Below are 14,165 nucleotides of genomic sequence, written 5' to 3'. Positions count from 1 at the left end.
GTTCCAGGATTGAGTCTCGCATCGGGCTCCCTGCTCAGCGGGGAGTCTGCTTCTCCCTCTGACCCTCCCCGCTCTTGTGTTCTCTCTCTTTCATTCTCTCTCTCAAATGAATAAATAAAATCTTTAAAAAAAAAAAAGAAAAGAAGATTTTATTTATTTATTTGACAGAGAGAGAGAGCACAAGTAGGCAGAGCAGGAGGGAGAGGGAGAAGCAGGCTCCCCACTGAGCAGAGAGCCCAGCATGGGGCTTGATCCCAGGACCTCAGGATCATGACCCGAGTCAAAGGGTTGGTTCTTTAACCGACTGAGCCATCCAGGTGCCCTTGAATTTTTTTTTTTTTATTGAGAGAGGAAGAGAGGGAGCATGCGGGCACAAGTCCGGGGGAGGGGGCAGAGGGAGAGAGAGAGAATCCCAAGCAGTCTCCACGCCCAGTGTGGGGCCCAACATGGGGCTCGAGCCCACGACCCTGAGATCATGACCTGAGCTGAAATCAAGAGTTGGGCGCTTAACCGACTGAGCCACCACAAGTCCCTATGCTGAACAGTCTTTTTTACAAAGACTGTTCAATGGGGAGAAGACAGTCTTTTTAACAAATCGTTCTGGGAAAAGTAAACATGCGAAAGAATGAAGTTGGACCCTCCTTACCGTAAAGCATATTAAAAAGGAGGGAGGGGCACCTTGCTGGCTCATTCAGTTGAGTGTCTGTCTTTGGCTCAGGTCATGATCCCAGGGTCCTGGGATCAAGCCCTACGTCAGGGAGCCTGCTTCTCCCTCTGCCTCTCCCCGCCCATGTTTGCTTGCTCTCTCTCTCTCATAAAAATTTTTTTTGAAAAATCTTTAAAAAAAAATAAAGAGGGGAGGCCTGTGGGGCTCAGGCCCCATACTGGGCATAGAGCTTACTTAAAAACAAACAAACTGAAAAATGGTTAAGGTGATAAATTTTCTGTATTATGTATACTTTACCACAGTTAAGAAAAATTAACTCAAAATGGATCATAGACTGGAGTGTGAGATTAAAACTGTTAGAAGAAAGCAGCAGTAAATCTTTGTGACCTTGGATTAGGTTGTAATTTCTTAGATATAACACCGAAAGCACAAACAGCAAAATAAAAAATAGCTGCATAAAAAACTTAAATTAAAAACTTTTGTGCTTCACCATCAAGAATGTAAAAAGACAACCCACAGAATGAGAGAAAATATTTGCAAATCATATATCTGATCATGAATTTATATCTAGGGGCATCACACCTGGGTGGGTCAGTCAGTTGAGCTGCCTTTGGCTCAGGTCATGATCCCAGGGTCCTGGGATCAAGGCCTGCATTGGGCTCCTTGCTCAGTGGGGAGCCTGCTTCTCCCTCTCCCTCTGCCTATTGCTTTTCCTGCTTGTGCACGTGCACTCTCTCTCTCTTTCTATTTTTCTCTCTTTGTCAAGTAAATAAATAAAATCCTTATTTATTTGAGAGAGAGACAGAAGAGAGAGAGAGAGCACAAGCAGGGTTAGGGGCAGAGGGAGAAGCAGACTCCCCACTGAGTGGGGAGCCCAGTGTGGGGCTCGATCCCCGGTCTCTGAGATCATAACCTGAGCCGAAAGCAGACACTTAACCAACTAAGTCACACAGGTGCCCCAATAAATAAAAATCTTTTAAAAAAAGTGTAGGAGGGCGCCTGGGTGGCTCAGTTGGTTAAGCAACTGCCTTCGGCTCAGGTCATGATCCTGGAGTCCCGGGATCGAGTCCCGCATCGGGCTCCCTGCTCAGCGGGGAGTCTGCTTCTCCCTCTGACCCTCCCCCCTCTCATGCTCTCTCTATCTCATTCTCTCAAATAAATAAATAAAATCTTTAAAAAAAAAAAGAGTATGAATTTATATCTAGATTATATAAAGAACTTCTACAACTAAACAAGAAAAAGACAATTTAAAAAGTGGGTAAATGATTTGAATAGATGTGTCTCTATTCAGTTCACGGTATTCAATATTTTCTATAAACAGTTGGCTGATAAGCACTTGAAAATGTGCTCTATATCAGAAGTTATCAGGGAAATACAAATGAAAACCACAATGAGACTAATAGAAAATCTCAGATTCAAAATTCAAATTGTTTTGGTGCTCTGAGCATGTCTGTGAATGTCCATAGAAGCAGCATGAGTATTGGTTTTGGGGTTACAAATAAATTTTAGTGAGTAGGGGTGCCTGGGTGGCTCACTTGGTTAGGCGTCTGCCTTCAGCTCAGGTCATGATCCCAGGGTGCTGGCATTGAGTCCCACGTCAGGCTCTATGCTCAAAGGGGAGCCTGCTTCTCTCTCCCCTGCTCTCTCTGCTTGTGCTCTTTCTCTCTGTCTCTCTGTCAAATAAATAAATAAAGTCTTTAAAAAAATTTTTTTTAGTGAGTAGGCAAATTTGCAAATATAGAATCCACAAATAGTGAGGATTCACTATACACCTTTAAAGGGCAGTAGTTGAGGAGAGTCCCCTTTTGTCTTGGTTGTTTTAAATCTCACAACAAACCAGCCAGGTTATTCATTCATTCCCCAACCTATTCACCCAGATACTTATTTTGCATGAAATAAAATCACTGAACAGGTGATTCTGAAGATGGGCCAAATTGTGAATTCACTGATAAGGTCCAGCCTCTCAGTTTTATACATAAGCTGATAGATGGAGTGTCCCTTGCTGGATGTCACATAGCGGAGGTTAAAAAAAAAGACAGTAACAAGTAAAGTATTTGCAAGGAAGTGGAGAAATTGGAACCCTCATACGCTGCCACTCCCCCTGCTCGTGCTTTCTTTCTCTGTATCTCTGTGTCTCGAATGAATAAATAAGATCTTTAAAAAAAAAAAAGAATTCCTCTACCCTAGTTAGAGAATAGAAGTCTGCTGTGCCCATCTTGAGGATGATCCTAAGCAGAAAATATAGTCAGCCTTTAAAAAAAAAAAAAAAAAGCTAGTTGGAATGGAAAATGTTGCAGCCACTATGGAAAACAGTCTGCCACTTGCTCCAAAAGTTAAACATAGAGTTAAACCATATGACCTAGCAATTCTACTCAATATGTATATATTCAAGAAAAGTAAGAAAATATGCACATGGATGTTCATAGCAACACAGCCAAAAAGTGGAAACAACCTTAATGCCTATTATCTGATGAATGGATAAACAAAAAGTATATCCATACAATGAAATATTATTTGTCAACAAAAAAGAATAAAATACTGATAGGTGCTGCAACATGAGTGAACCTTGAAAACATTATGCAGAGTATCAGAAGCCAGTGACAAAGTACTTCATACTGTGACTATTTTTATTTTAAGAGCTTATTTATTTTAGAGAGAGAGAAAGTGTGTGTGCGCATACATGCGGTGTGGGGGATGGGGCGTTGGGGGGAGGAGCAGAGGGAGAGAGAATTCCAAGCAGACTGCCCACTGAGTGTGGAGTATGACGTAGGGCTTGATCTCACAACCCTGAGATCATGACCCTGGGACCATATTCTGAGCCAAAATCAAGAGTCGGTTAGGCATTGGACTGTTGGTTTCTCCTAGGATCATGTTGGGCATAGAGTCTGCTTGGGATTCTCTGCCTCTCCCTTTCCCTCTGCCCCTCACCCCTCACCCCTATCATTAGCTCGCTCTCTCTCAAATAAATAAATAAAATATTTTTAAAAATATGAAATGTCCAGGATAAGGCAAATCCAGAGACAGACTGGTGGCTTCCTAGAGCTCTGAGAGTTGGCAGGGACATGAAGAATGACTGTTAATTAATGTGGGGTTTCATTTTGCCATGACATAATACAGTGAGAGGCCTGAGCCACCCGGGCGCCCTATTAAACATTTTTTAAGGGGCACCTGAGTGGCTTAGTCAGTTGAACGTCTGTCTGCCTTCAGCTCAGGTCATGATCCCGGGGTCCTGGGATCGAGCCCTGCATCGGGCTCCCTGATCAGTGGGGAGTCTGTTTCTCCCTCTCCCTCTGCCCCTCTCACTCATGCTTTCTCTCTCAAATAAATAAATAAAATCTTAAAAAAATGTTTTTTTAATTTAATTTTTAAAAGATTTATTTGTTTGAGAGAGAGCTAGAGAGCACATGAGGGGGAGGGGCAGAGGGAGAGAGAGTCTTAGGCAGCCTCCATGCTAAGTGTGGAGCCCAACATGGGGCTTGAGATCACGACCTGAGCAGAAACCAAGAATCAGACGCCTAACCAACTGTGTCACCCAGGAGCCCCAACACGTTTTTTAATTTTAAAGAAAAAAGAGAAAATCTAGTCAACTGTAGAATTTTTTTAAAAGCTATTATTTATTTGAGAGAGAGAGAGAGAGAGGTGGGGAAGAGGAAAGGGAGAGGGGAGAGAGAGAGAGAGAAGCATACTCCCTGCTGAGCAGGAAGCCCCATATGGGGCTCAGTCCCAGGACCTCTGCAGAGATCATGACCGGAGCTGAAGGTAGACGCTTGACCAACTGAGCCACCCAGGTGCCCCGATTAAAGAATTTTTATGTGACAGCTAAAGTAAACATTTAATGTTACAAATAAGTTTTGGGGTTTTTTTTGTTTGTTTTTTTTTTTTTAAGATTTTACTTATTTATTTGACAGAGAGAAAGAGTACAAGCAGGGGAAGCAGCAGGTAGAGGGAGCAGGGAGCTGGATGCAGGGCTCGATCCCAGGACCCTGGGATCATGACCAGAGCTGTAGGCAGTCACTTAACTGACTGAGCCACCCAGGTGCCCCTTTTGGTATAATTTTTTACAAATATTATAATAAGCCTTTAAAAAAAAAAAAACAGTACCATAATGTAGAAAGTAAGACTTCTTGTAATCCTTTACCACCACCCACAGTTTGCTTCCTTTTAAAGGAAGAGAATTTAATTCCTAAGTAAGAATAAATTTGAATCCTGAGGAGCTCATCTGAAGTGGTCAGTTAGCATACCCTTCTGATTTACTTGATTTTGTAGTCCCATAAGTATAGGCTCTAGTGGGGACCTGCTTTATGAGACAGTATGTGCTTTTTGAATGACAGAGCTGTTGTTGGGCTATATTACTTTTTTGTAAAGACATAGCAGTCTTGTGTGTCATCTTAGTCAACATTTTTTTTTTTAATGCCAAGACCACTGGTTTCGAGGGCTAAGCAAGAATGTAAAGTAAGTAGGATTCTAAACTGTTGTCTTAAACTTAAGAAGCAGAGCACTTGTGCAAAGCTGTACTGAGTGTTTACAGATCAATATTTTCTAATTAGGAGGCTGTTTACCTTTTACATGGTAATAGATAAGTTGCAATAAATACCTAAATCAGTGCTTCTTTGGTGGCTTTTGAACATACGTAGACAGTGCTATATATAATAGAGGAGGTCGCTTTTCTTTAAATTATGGTGGTGGTTAATTTTTTTTTTAAGATTTTATTTATTTGTCAGAGAGAGAGAGAGCACAAGCCAGGGGAGAGGCAGGCAGAGGGAGAAGCAGGCTCCCTGCTGAGCAAGGAGCCTGATGCTGGACTTGATCCCAGGATTCTGGGATTGTGACCTGAGCCGAAGGCAGACGCTTAACCGACTGAGCCACCCAGGCATCCCTGGGGGTGGTTAATTATATCAGTGTTAAGTGTTTAGAACATCTTTAACAATTAATTTTGTTTAAAAGAAATACTTATTTATTTTTTCAGATGTTTTTATACCTATGCCAGAGAACTTATTAGTAAATTTAAATGAAAGTAAAGAGGTAAGTTATATTTTCTTATCTGACACATTTTTTTGAAATATTGAAGGAACGTATTTTCAAAATGAACTTTAAGTAAAGTTTTGTTTCTTTCTCAGGCATTTCTAAGATGTGTAACATTTTATATTTGCTGTTAGTTAAAATTCATCAGATGAATAGATCTTGAGTTTACCCTTGAACTGATGGCTTTTAAGTCTAATGTAGCAAGATACTTGTAATAGGGTAGACGATAAGCCTATTTCATAAAGGAAAACCTGAAGGAAACCTGCCTTGCCACCATTTGGGAAATTGGGAGGGTTGCTCAGATAAGCTTCTGGTCACTACTTAGAAGCACTTTAGCTAGGCTGCTTTCAGTGCCCTTTGCTTTTCTGATTCACAGAGTGTCATTGGGGTCAGTTCAGAAGAAACTTATTACCTGCCTGGAAATTGCCATGACATAATACAGTGAGAGGTGAACAGAATGTGTCTGAAGGGGGGATGTTGTCTACCCTGTACATGCATATATGCCGTAGGGGTAACATTTTAACTAGCAAGTCTATGGTCTCAGCTGTTGGCAACAGTGACTTCACCATAGTGTGAAGTACTTTTTTTCCCTTTAACTCTCTTTATTTGTACAACCTAACCTGAATAGGTAGTTGTTTTTCATTTTGTTTTTCTTTTGTAGTAGTATTACTAGTTGGAAAATTTACTGGCTATCTTAGACTTTTCAATAGGGAAGAGTTAAATCACTTTGGAACTGAAAAGAATAAAGTGTGTAGAGGTGATTGAGAAGGCCATGTTTGATGGCATTATAAAAGAAATCAAATCTAAACTGTGATGGTTCTTTTGGATACATTTTGGACTTATAGTCTTGCTGGACTACTGCATGTGCAAGAACTGTAAGGCCCCAATTTTGATTTGTCTTGCTTGCCAGTTTATAATGTTGACTTAAAATGGCTTTCTTGTCATTTGACCGACTTCATTGTTTACTGTGTGTAGATTCTCTGACCATCATCATGACTCAGTGTCTTGTCTACTGTATTAGTTACTGACTTTTTGTGGAAGAAGTTTTTAATTGTTAACATCTTTGAGTTTTCTTGCTTTATTTTATAAGCTCGTTCAAGATTTACTGAAAACATTGCCACAAATGTTCACCAAGACCCTGGAAACCCAGAGTGCCTTGGGTCCTGCACTTCAGGCTGCCTTTAAGCTGATGTCCCCAACTGGTGGTCGAATGTCCGTCTTTCAAACACAACTTCCTACTCTTGGAGTGGGAGCCCTGAGGCCACGAGAGGAGCCCAACCAAAGGTCATCTGCTAAGGTTAGAAAGTCATCAAATGTATGTTACCATATATGCTGGTGCTCTGCTCTGTCCCTTTGACCACAAAATCTGTTTTTCATTTATTTTTCAGTTCTGGAGAGGAGGGAGTATAAGGAAATAGACAAAGCATTTCTCTTTTATGCCGAAATTTCTGTTTTGTTACACTTACCACCTGATTCACTCTTACCCTTATTTTTGGATCTTCAGCAGGCTGCTAGCAGTGCAGCCTGCCTGCCTTTGATGAGAAAGTCTTGCAGTTTAAAGAATATGCCTTTTAGGAACAAAGTAGAATGTGGATGACCACTAAAAAGTAGTCTGTCGTATTGAGTGTCATGGATTGCTTTTGAGCACTTTGTGTATATAAACTTGGTTTGAGATGTGTATTTTTCAAGAGATGATGAGAGTTGCTGTATACTATAACGATGATGGTGTCAGTCCTGGGGTCAGTCTGTCTAAATTCTGCTTTTTATTTTGTTTTATTTTATTTTTTTAAGATTTTATTTATTTGTCAGAGAGAGAGAGCACAAGCAGGGGATGCGGCAGACAGGAGAAACAGGCTCCTTGCTGATCAGGGAGCCCGATGTGGGGTTCGATCCCAGGACCTTGGGATCATGACCTTAGCCAAAGGCAGATGCTTAACGACTGAGCCACCCAGGCATCCCTCTCCTGCTTTTTAGATGTACAAGCTTAAAGAGTTAGTTAATTTCTTTGCCCTCCTGTTTCCTTATGTTTACTTATAAAGTGAAAATAATTATAGTACCTGCTTCTTATCATAGTTCAAAGGACCACATAGATAGTACACATGAATTGTTTAAAACAGTTTCCAGCATTCTAAGCATTTAATAGATTATTGAAATTAGCATAATAGATGTATTTCTTTTTAAAAGTAGAAAATAGAAAATTCTTAAGCAGTATATGTTTTTTTACCGAGAAAACGAAGAACCAAAAAGAAAGGATTTTTAGAATGCCCAAGGATAATTGTTAACATCTTGGTATATATAGATAGGTTTTAAAATTTTATGATAATTTAATAATTAAAAATTTGTTTCTTCATGTAATTTATTATTAATAGGAAATTCACTTGACACCATCCACTGACTTTTACAAGAAATTAGCCTTGGATTGTTCTGGTCAGCAGGTAGCCGTGGACTTATTCCTTCTCAGTGGACAGTATTCTGACTTGGCTTCTCTGGGTGAGTTCTTACTCATGGTTATTTTTCTCAAGTGAATGTGAAAATGGTATTTATATGATGATATTCTAAATAGAGGACAAAATGAAGGAATTTTTATTCCTCTGGGAGAATTAATGAGTCTATTATAAATCTTTTCGTCTTCTAAACGCCTATTTATATATTTCTAAATATTTATAATAGAGACATTTTTATACTACTATTTGAAGGGATGAGATACTCTTTTTTGATAATACTTTGGGAGGCTAAGGCAAGATTGATTCAAACACCAGTAGTTTTTTTCATGCAGTAATAGTTAATTACAGAATTTTAAAAAGTGGGTGTTTTCTTCCAGGTTGTATTTCTCGGTATTCAGCAGGTAGTGTGTATTACTATCCTTCTTACCACCATCAGCAGAATCCAGTACAAGTACAGAAATTACAGAAGGAACTACAGAGATACCTCACTCGAAAGATTGGCTTTGAGGCAGTCATGAGGATTCGGTGCACGAAAGGTGGGGGGCACTTTTCTTTTCACACTTACATAGATGTGTTGCTTTTGATACCAGTAAATATACATTTTCAGCTAGTCTTACTTCATAAGGTTCGCTCTTCTAAGATTTTACTTACACTGATGGAATATGAAATTAAGAATAGGGAAGGAGAGGTATCTTGCTGGCTCAGTTGCTGGAGCATGCAACTCTTGATCTCAGGGTCTGGAGTTCACGTCCCACGTTGGGTGTGGAGCCTACTTAAAAAAAAAAAAAAGAATAGAGAAGAAACATTATAAAAGAAAATAGGGACTATTTTGAATGTACTGAAAGCCACTGCATAGTACACTGTATATGTGATTTTTATGGTATTTGAATTATCTCTCATTTAAAAAAAAAGTATCTCCCTCCACCCCCACATCCAAATAAGCATGGATTTTTATTCCATTTATTGACAGTAGTAACGAAAGGTCTTTTTTTTAAACAGTTATTTTTTTATTGTGGTAAAATATACTTAACATAAAATTTACCACTTTAACCATTTTTAAGTATACAGTTGAATAGCATTAAGTATATTCTCATTGTTGTACAACCATCCCCACCATTCATTTCTAGAAGTAGCAGGTCTTTTAATTTGTGCTCTTCTCAGTCTGCCCTGCTACTAACAGCTTGCCTCAGTGTTGCTTTGAAAATAGTCTGACAGTTCCAGAATGCTTTAATCCATTTTGTTTTGCAGGATAAATGCCTGTAGCTGCTAAATGATACTTTCTTAGGAAAACGGGAAATAATTCTTGATATTTTATGCCTTCACATTATCAACCTGGTTCTAATCTTTTATTCAGATTTTAAAATAATGTTTTTCTGGGACACCTGGGTGGCTCAGTCAGTTAAGCATCTGCCTTTGGCTCAGGTCATGACCCCATGACCCCATGACCCCACATCAGGCTCCCTGCTAAGCTTCTCCCTCTGCCTGCTGTTCCCCTTGTTTGTGCTCTCTCTCTCTCTCTCTGACAAATAAGTAAAATCTTTAAAAATAAATAAATTAATTAAATAATGTTCTTTAAGAGGTGTGAAGCAATCATTTTTTGAAGTGGAAAGATTATATGAAATAGCCAAAAAAAAGATATCAAATGATAAGGAACCATGGACCTGTCCACTAGATAGATGTTGAAATCTTTTGGGCAAACCATGTGCCAAATGAAGTTCTGTATTATCTGTCACTGTAATAAAAAGAAAAAATGGTTGAGTAAAACAACTGACAACGCCTTTGTAATATCTTATGTAAGGTATCAAACACTTCTATAACATTGCCACATCTCCAAACAACTCAGGTAGTAGTGTCACTCATAACCAAGTAGTTACCACAGTAGCTTTCTGCTTCTGTTTCTTTTTGTGCTCTGATTGGCTGGCTGTAGATTGGAGGTTCCTACTACCCCCTCTTTGGGTTCAAGTAATTTGCCAGAGCAGCTTACAGAACTCAGAGAATCATTTTACTTTCTAGATTACTGGTTTATTATAAAAGGATATAACTCAGGAATAGTCAGATGGAAGAGATGTATAGAGCAAGGTATAGAGAAAGGGAAAGGGCATGGAGCTTCTGCAGCTTCCATGTTCTCTCTGAGCGCTCCACTCTCCCCAAATCTCCATGTGTTCACCAGTCTGGAAGCTTTCCAAAGTACCCCATCCTATTGGGTTTTTATGAAGGCTTCTTTATATAGTCATGGCGGATTTAGTTATCGGCCATTGATGATGGGCTCAACCTCCAGTTCCTCTCCCCTCCCCGAAGGATGTTGGTGGGGGACAGGTTGGACTGTAATTTCCAACCTTTTTTTTTTTTTTTTTTAAATATTTTATTTATTTATTTGACAGAGAGAGACACAGCGAGAGAGGGAACACAAGCAGGGGGAGTGGGAGAGGAAGAAGCAGGCTTCCCACCAAGCAGGGAGCCCAATGTGGGGCAATTTCCAACCTTCTAATTACATGGTTCAGTCTTCTGGTAATCAGCCCCCATCCTTTGGTTACATAGGTGCTTACCAAAAGTCACTCCATCAACAGTAGAAGACACCTTTGTGAATTTCATTACTTAGATCATCCTAAGAGTTTAGGAGTTCTGTGCTAGAAATGAGTGAAGATCAAGTACATATTTCTTACTATAAATCACAATGTCACATCTAAACTTTTTTTTTTAAGTAGTCTACACACCCAGCATGGGGCCCAGTGAGGGGCTTGAACTCAGAACTCTAAGATCAAGAGCTGAGCTGAGATTAAGAGTCGGATACTTGGGCGCCTTGTTAAGCGTCTGCCTTCGGCTCGGGTCATGATCCCAGGGTTCTGGGATCGAGCTCCGCATCGGGCTTCCCGCTCCATGGGAAGCCTGCTTCTCCCTCTCCCACTCCTCCTGCTTGTGTTCTTTCTCTCGCTGTGTCTCTCTCTCTCAAATAAATAAGATCTTTAAAAAAAAAAGAGTGAGATACTTAACCGACTGAGCCACCCAGGTGCCCCTCACATCTAAACTTTTTTTTTTTAAGATTTTATTTGAGAGAGAGCAAGAGCGAGAGGGAGAACACGCACAGAGGGAAAGGGAGAAGCAGACTTCCCGCTGAACAGGGAACCCAACACGGGGCTTGATCTCAGGACTCTGAGATCATCACCTCAGCTGAAGGCAGACCCTTAACCAACTGAGCCAACCAGGTGCCCCACATCTAAACTTTTAAATTTACTGTCAGTCTGATAAGTGACAAGGATAAAATGTAAATGTGTGTATATTGGTGTATGTAAATCATTTTGATAATTTTTCTCTTCTAGGTCTTTCCATTCATACTTTCCATGGGAACTTCTTTGTTAGGTCAACAGACTTACTATCTTTGCCTAATGTAAACCCAGATGCTGGGTATGCAGTACAGATGTCTGTGGAGGAGAGTCTTACGGACACTCAGTTGGTTTCCTTTCAGTCTGCACTCTTGTATACATCCAGCAAAGGTAAGTTGGGTTTGTTTGTTTGTTTGTTTGTTTTTATTGTGGCGAAGACACATACATGAGATTACACTTTTAACAGATTTTTAAGTTTACAATCCAGTACTGGTAACTATAAATACAGTGTGTTGTGGCAAAGGTAAGTTTTTTGATTTGGTCATGTATTCTTTGTCTTATAATGAATGCCCTCTCTTGTGGAGATACTCATTTCTATTACACCAAAAGAGTATTTCTCATCTTAAGAGCTTTGTTGCTATTCCTGGTAAAGCCAAGATGTGTTGTATTTATTTTTCTTAGCCATTGTTTTTAACAGATATTTACTGAGAGTCTACTTAGTATCAGGCTGTTTAGAAAAATCTTAGTATTGTCAGATTGCTTTTCAGAAAGATTTCACCAGTTCATGGTCCCATCAAGTGCCCTTTCCATTTCAGCCTCTGATTGTGTGTGTGTGTGTCTGTGTGTGTCTGCCTGCATCTCTCTCTGTCTCTCTGTGTGTTTAGTTGTTGCCGATAGGCTAATCATTGTATCTGTTTTCTTTTAGCTCTCTGTTGTTGTCTAGAATAGAAAGTCTAAAGAGTGTTACCCTTTTTTGCAGATACTATTTCTTTTTAAAAGTAATTTGTAGGGGCGCCTGGGTGGCTCAGATGGTTAAGCGACTGCCTTCGGCTCAGGTCATGATCCCAGGGTCCTGGGATCGAGCCCCGCATCGGGCTCCCTGCTTGGCAGGAAGCCTGCTTCTCCCTCTCCCACTCCCCCTGCTTGTGTTCCCTCTCTTGCTGTCTCTCTCTCTCTGTCAACTAAATAAATAAATAAAAATCTTTAAAAATAAATAAATAAAAGTAATTTGTATGAGCTCCTCATATGTACATTTTCATCAGTCTTTATGTATCAGTACAGGTTGTAGTATGAATATCATCTGTAGGTCTTTTTTTTTTTTTTTTTAAAGATTTTATTTATTTATTCATGAGAGAGAGAGAGAGGCAGAGGGAGAAGCAGGCTCCCAAGGAGCAGGGAGCCCGATGTGGGACTCGATCCCAGGACCCTGAGATCATGACCTGAGCCGAAGGCAGACGCTTAACCATCTGAGCCACCCAGGCGCCCCATCTGTAGGTTTTCTTTACTTGTTCTTTTTCATTGGTATTCAAGGTCTTGCTGGTTAGAAATTTTTAAAAAGTTGAGGGGCGCCTGGGTGGCTCAGATGGTTAAACGTCTGCCTTCGGCTCAGGTCATGATCCCAGGGTCCTGGGATAGAGCCCCACGTCGGGCTCCTGGCTCAGCGGGGAGCCTGCTTCTCCCTCTGCCTCTCTCCCTGCTCATGCTCTCTCTCTCTCTGTATCTCTGTGTCTCAAATGAATAAATAAAATCTTTAAAAAAAAAAAAAAGACTTCTTAAAAAGTTGATATAATATTTGATATTTGATGGTTATCAAAAAGTTTTCATTTTTGTTTCTATATTAATTTTTGTTATTGTGGGTAATTACTAAAGAGAAAATATTGTATTAATTGATTTCTTTAAAAAGTTTTTTCTGTGATTAAAGAGGAAAATATAAAATTTCTTTGGACTTTAAATGTCAAAACAGACTCTAGAACACATGTGGAAGTAGTGTTGTCATAATGTATGTATATTAATTCAAAATTTGTATTAGCAAAAAAGATAAAGTAACCAAAAGGTTCAGAAAAGAGTTTTTTTTTTTAAGATTATTTATTTGACAGAGAGAGATACAGAGAGAGAGGGAACACAAGCAGGGGGAGTGGGAGAGGGGGAGTGGGAGAGGGAGAAGCAGACTCCCCGCTGAGCAGGGAGCCTGATGCGGGGCTCAATCCCAGGACCCTGGGATCATGACCCGAGGCAAAGGCAGATGCTTAACGACTGAGCCACCCAGGCGCCCCCAAAAAAGAGATTTTTAAGCTAGCATGTTACTATTATTTGATTATGATCCCTTTTCAGTACTAACTTGAACAAAAAGAATTTTTTTAAAAATTTTATTTATCTGAGAGAGAGAGAGAGAGAGAGCACACGAGGGAGCACAAGTGGGGGGAGGGGGCAGAGGGAGATGGAGAAGCACACTCCCCGCTGAGCAGGAAGCCTGAACCGGGCTTGATCCCAGGACCCCAGGATCATGACCCAGAGCCTCATGATCCCAGGGCAGATGCTTAACCGACTGAGCCACTCAGATGCCCCAAACAAAAAGATTTTTTTTTTTTTTAAGTTTTATTCATTCATTTGAGACACAGAGAGAGAGAGAGAGAGCATGAGCAGAGGGAGAGGCAGAGGGAGAGGGAGAAGCAGGCTCCCCGCCAAGCCAGGAGCCTGATATGGGGCTCGATCCCAGGACCCTGGGATCATGACCTGAGCTGAAGGCAGATGCTTAACCATCTGAGCCACCCAGGCGCCCCCAAAAAGATTTTTTTTTTAAAGATTTTATTTATTTATTTGACAGAGAGACACACATCGAGAGAAGGAACACAAGCAGGGGTAGTGGGAGAGGGAGAAGCAGGCATCCTGCCGAGCAGGGAGCCCAACTCGGAGCTCGATCCCAGGACCCCG

At 40.5% G+C, this 14,165-nt stretch overlaps 1 protein-coding gene across 1 annotated transcript in view; it reads left to right on the top strand.

The window, feature by feature from the left end:
- SEC24A (SEC24 homolog A, COPII coat complex component) overlaps window positions 1-14,165 on the top strand; it is a 64,041-nt gene that overhangs the window by 38,295 nt on the left and 11,581 nt on the right. The window contains exons 12-16 of the mRNA XM_032425205.1: window positions 5,634-5,689; window positions 6,780-6,986; window positions 8,059-8,179; window positions 8,511-8,669; window positions 11,451-11,624. Coding sequence (XP_032281096.1) covers window positions 5,634-5,689; window positions 6,780-6,986; window positions 8,059-8,179; window positions 8,511-8,669; window positions 11,451-11,624 — 717 coding nt within the window. The remainder of the gene's footprint in view (window positions 1-5,633; window positions 5,690-6,779; window positions 6,987-8,058; window positions 8,180-8,510; window positions 8,670-11,450; window positions 11,625-14,165) is intronic.

Source organism: Phoca vitulina, unplaced genomic scaffold, assembly GCF_004348235.1.
Source record: "Phoca vitulina isolate PV1807 unplaced genomic scaffold, GSC_HSeal_1.0 scaffold32, whole genome shotgun sequence".
Taxonomy (NCBI): Eukaryota; Metazoa; Chordata; class Mammalia; order Carnivora; family Phocidae; genus Phoca; species Phoca vitulina.
Note: the sequence above shows the minus strand (reverse complement) of the source record. Positions and strands in the feature narration are given on the sequence as shown.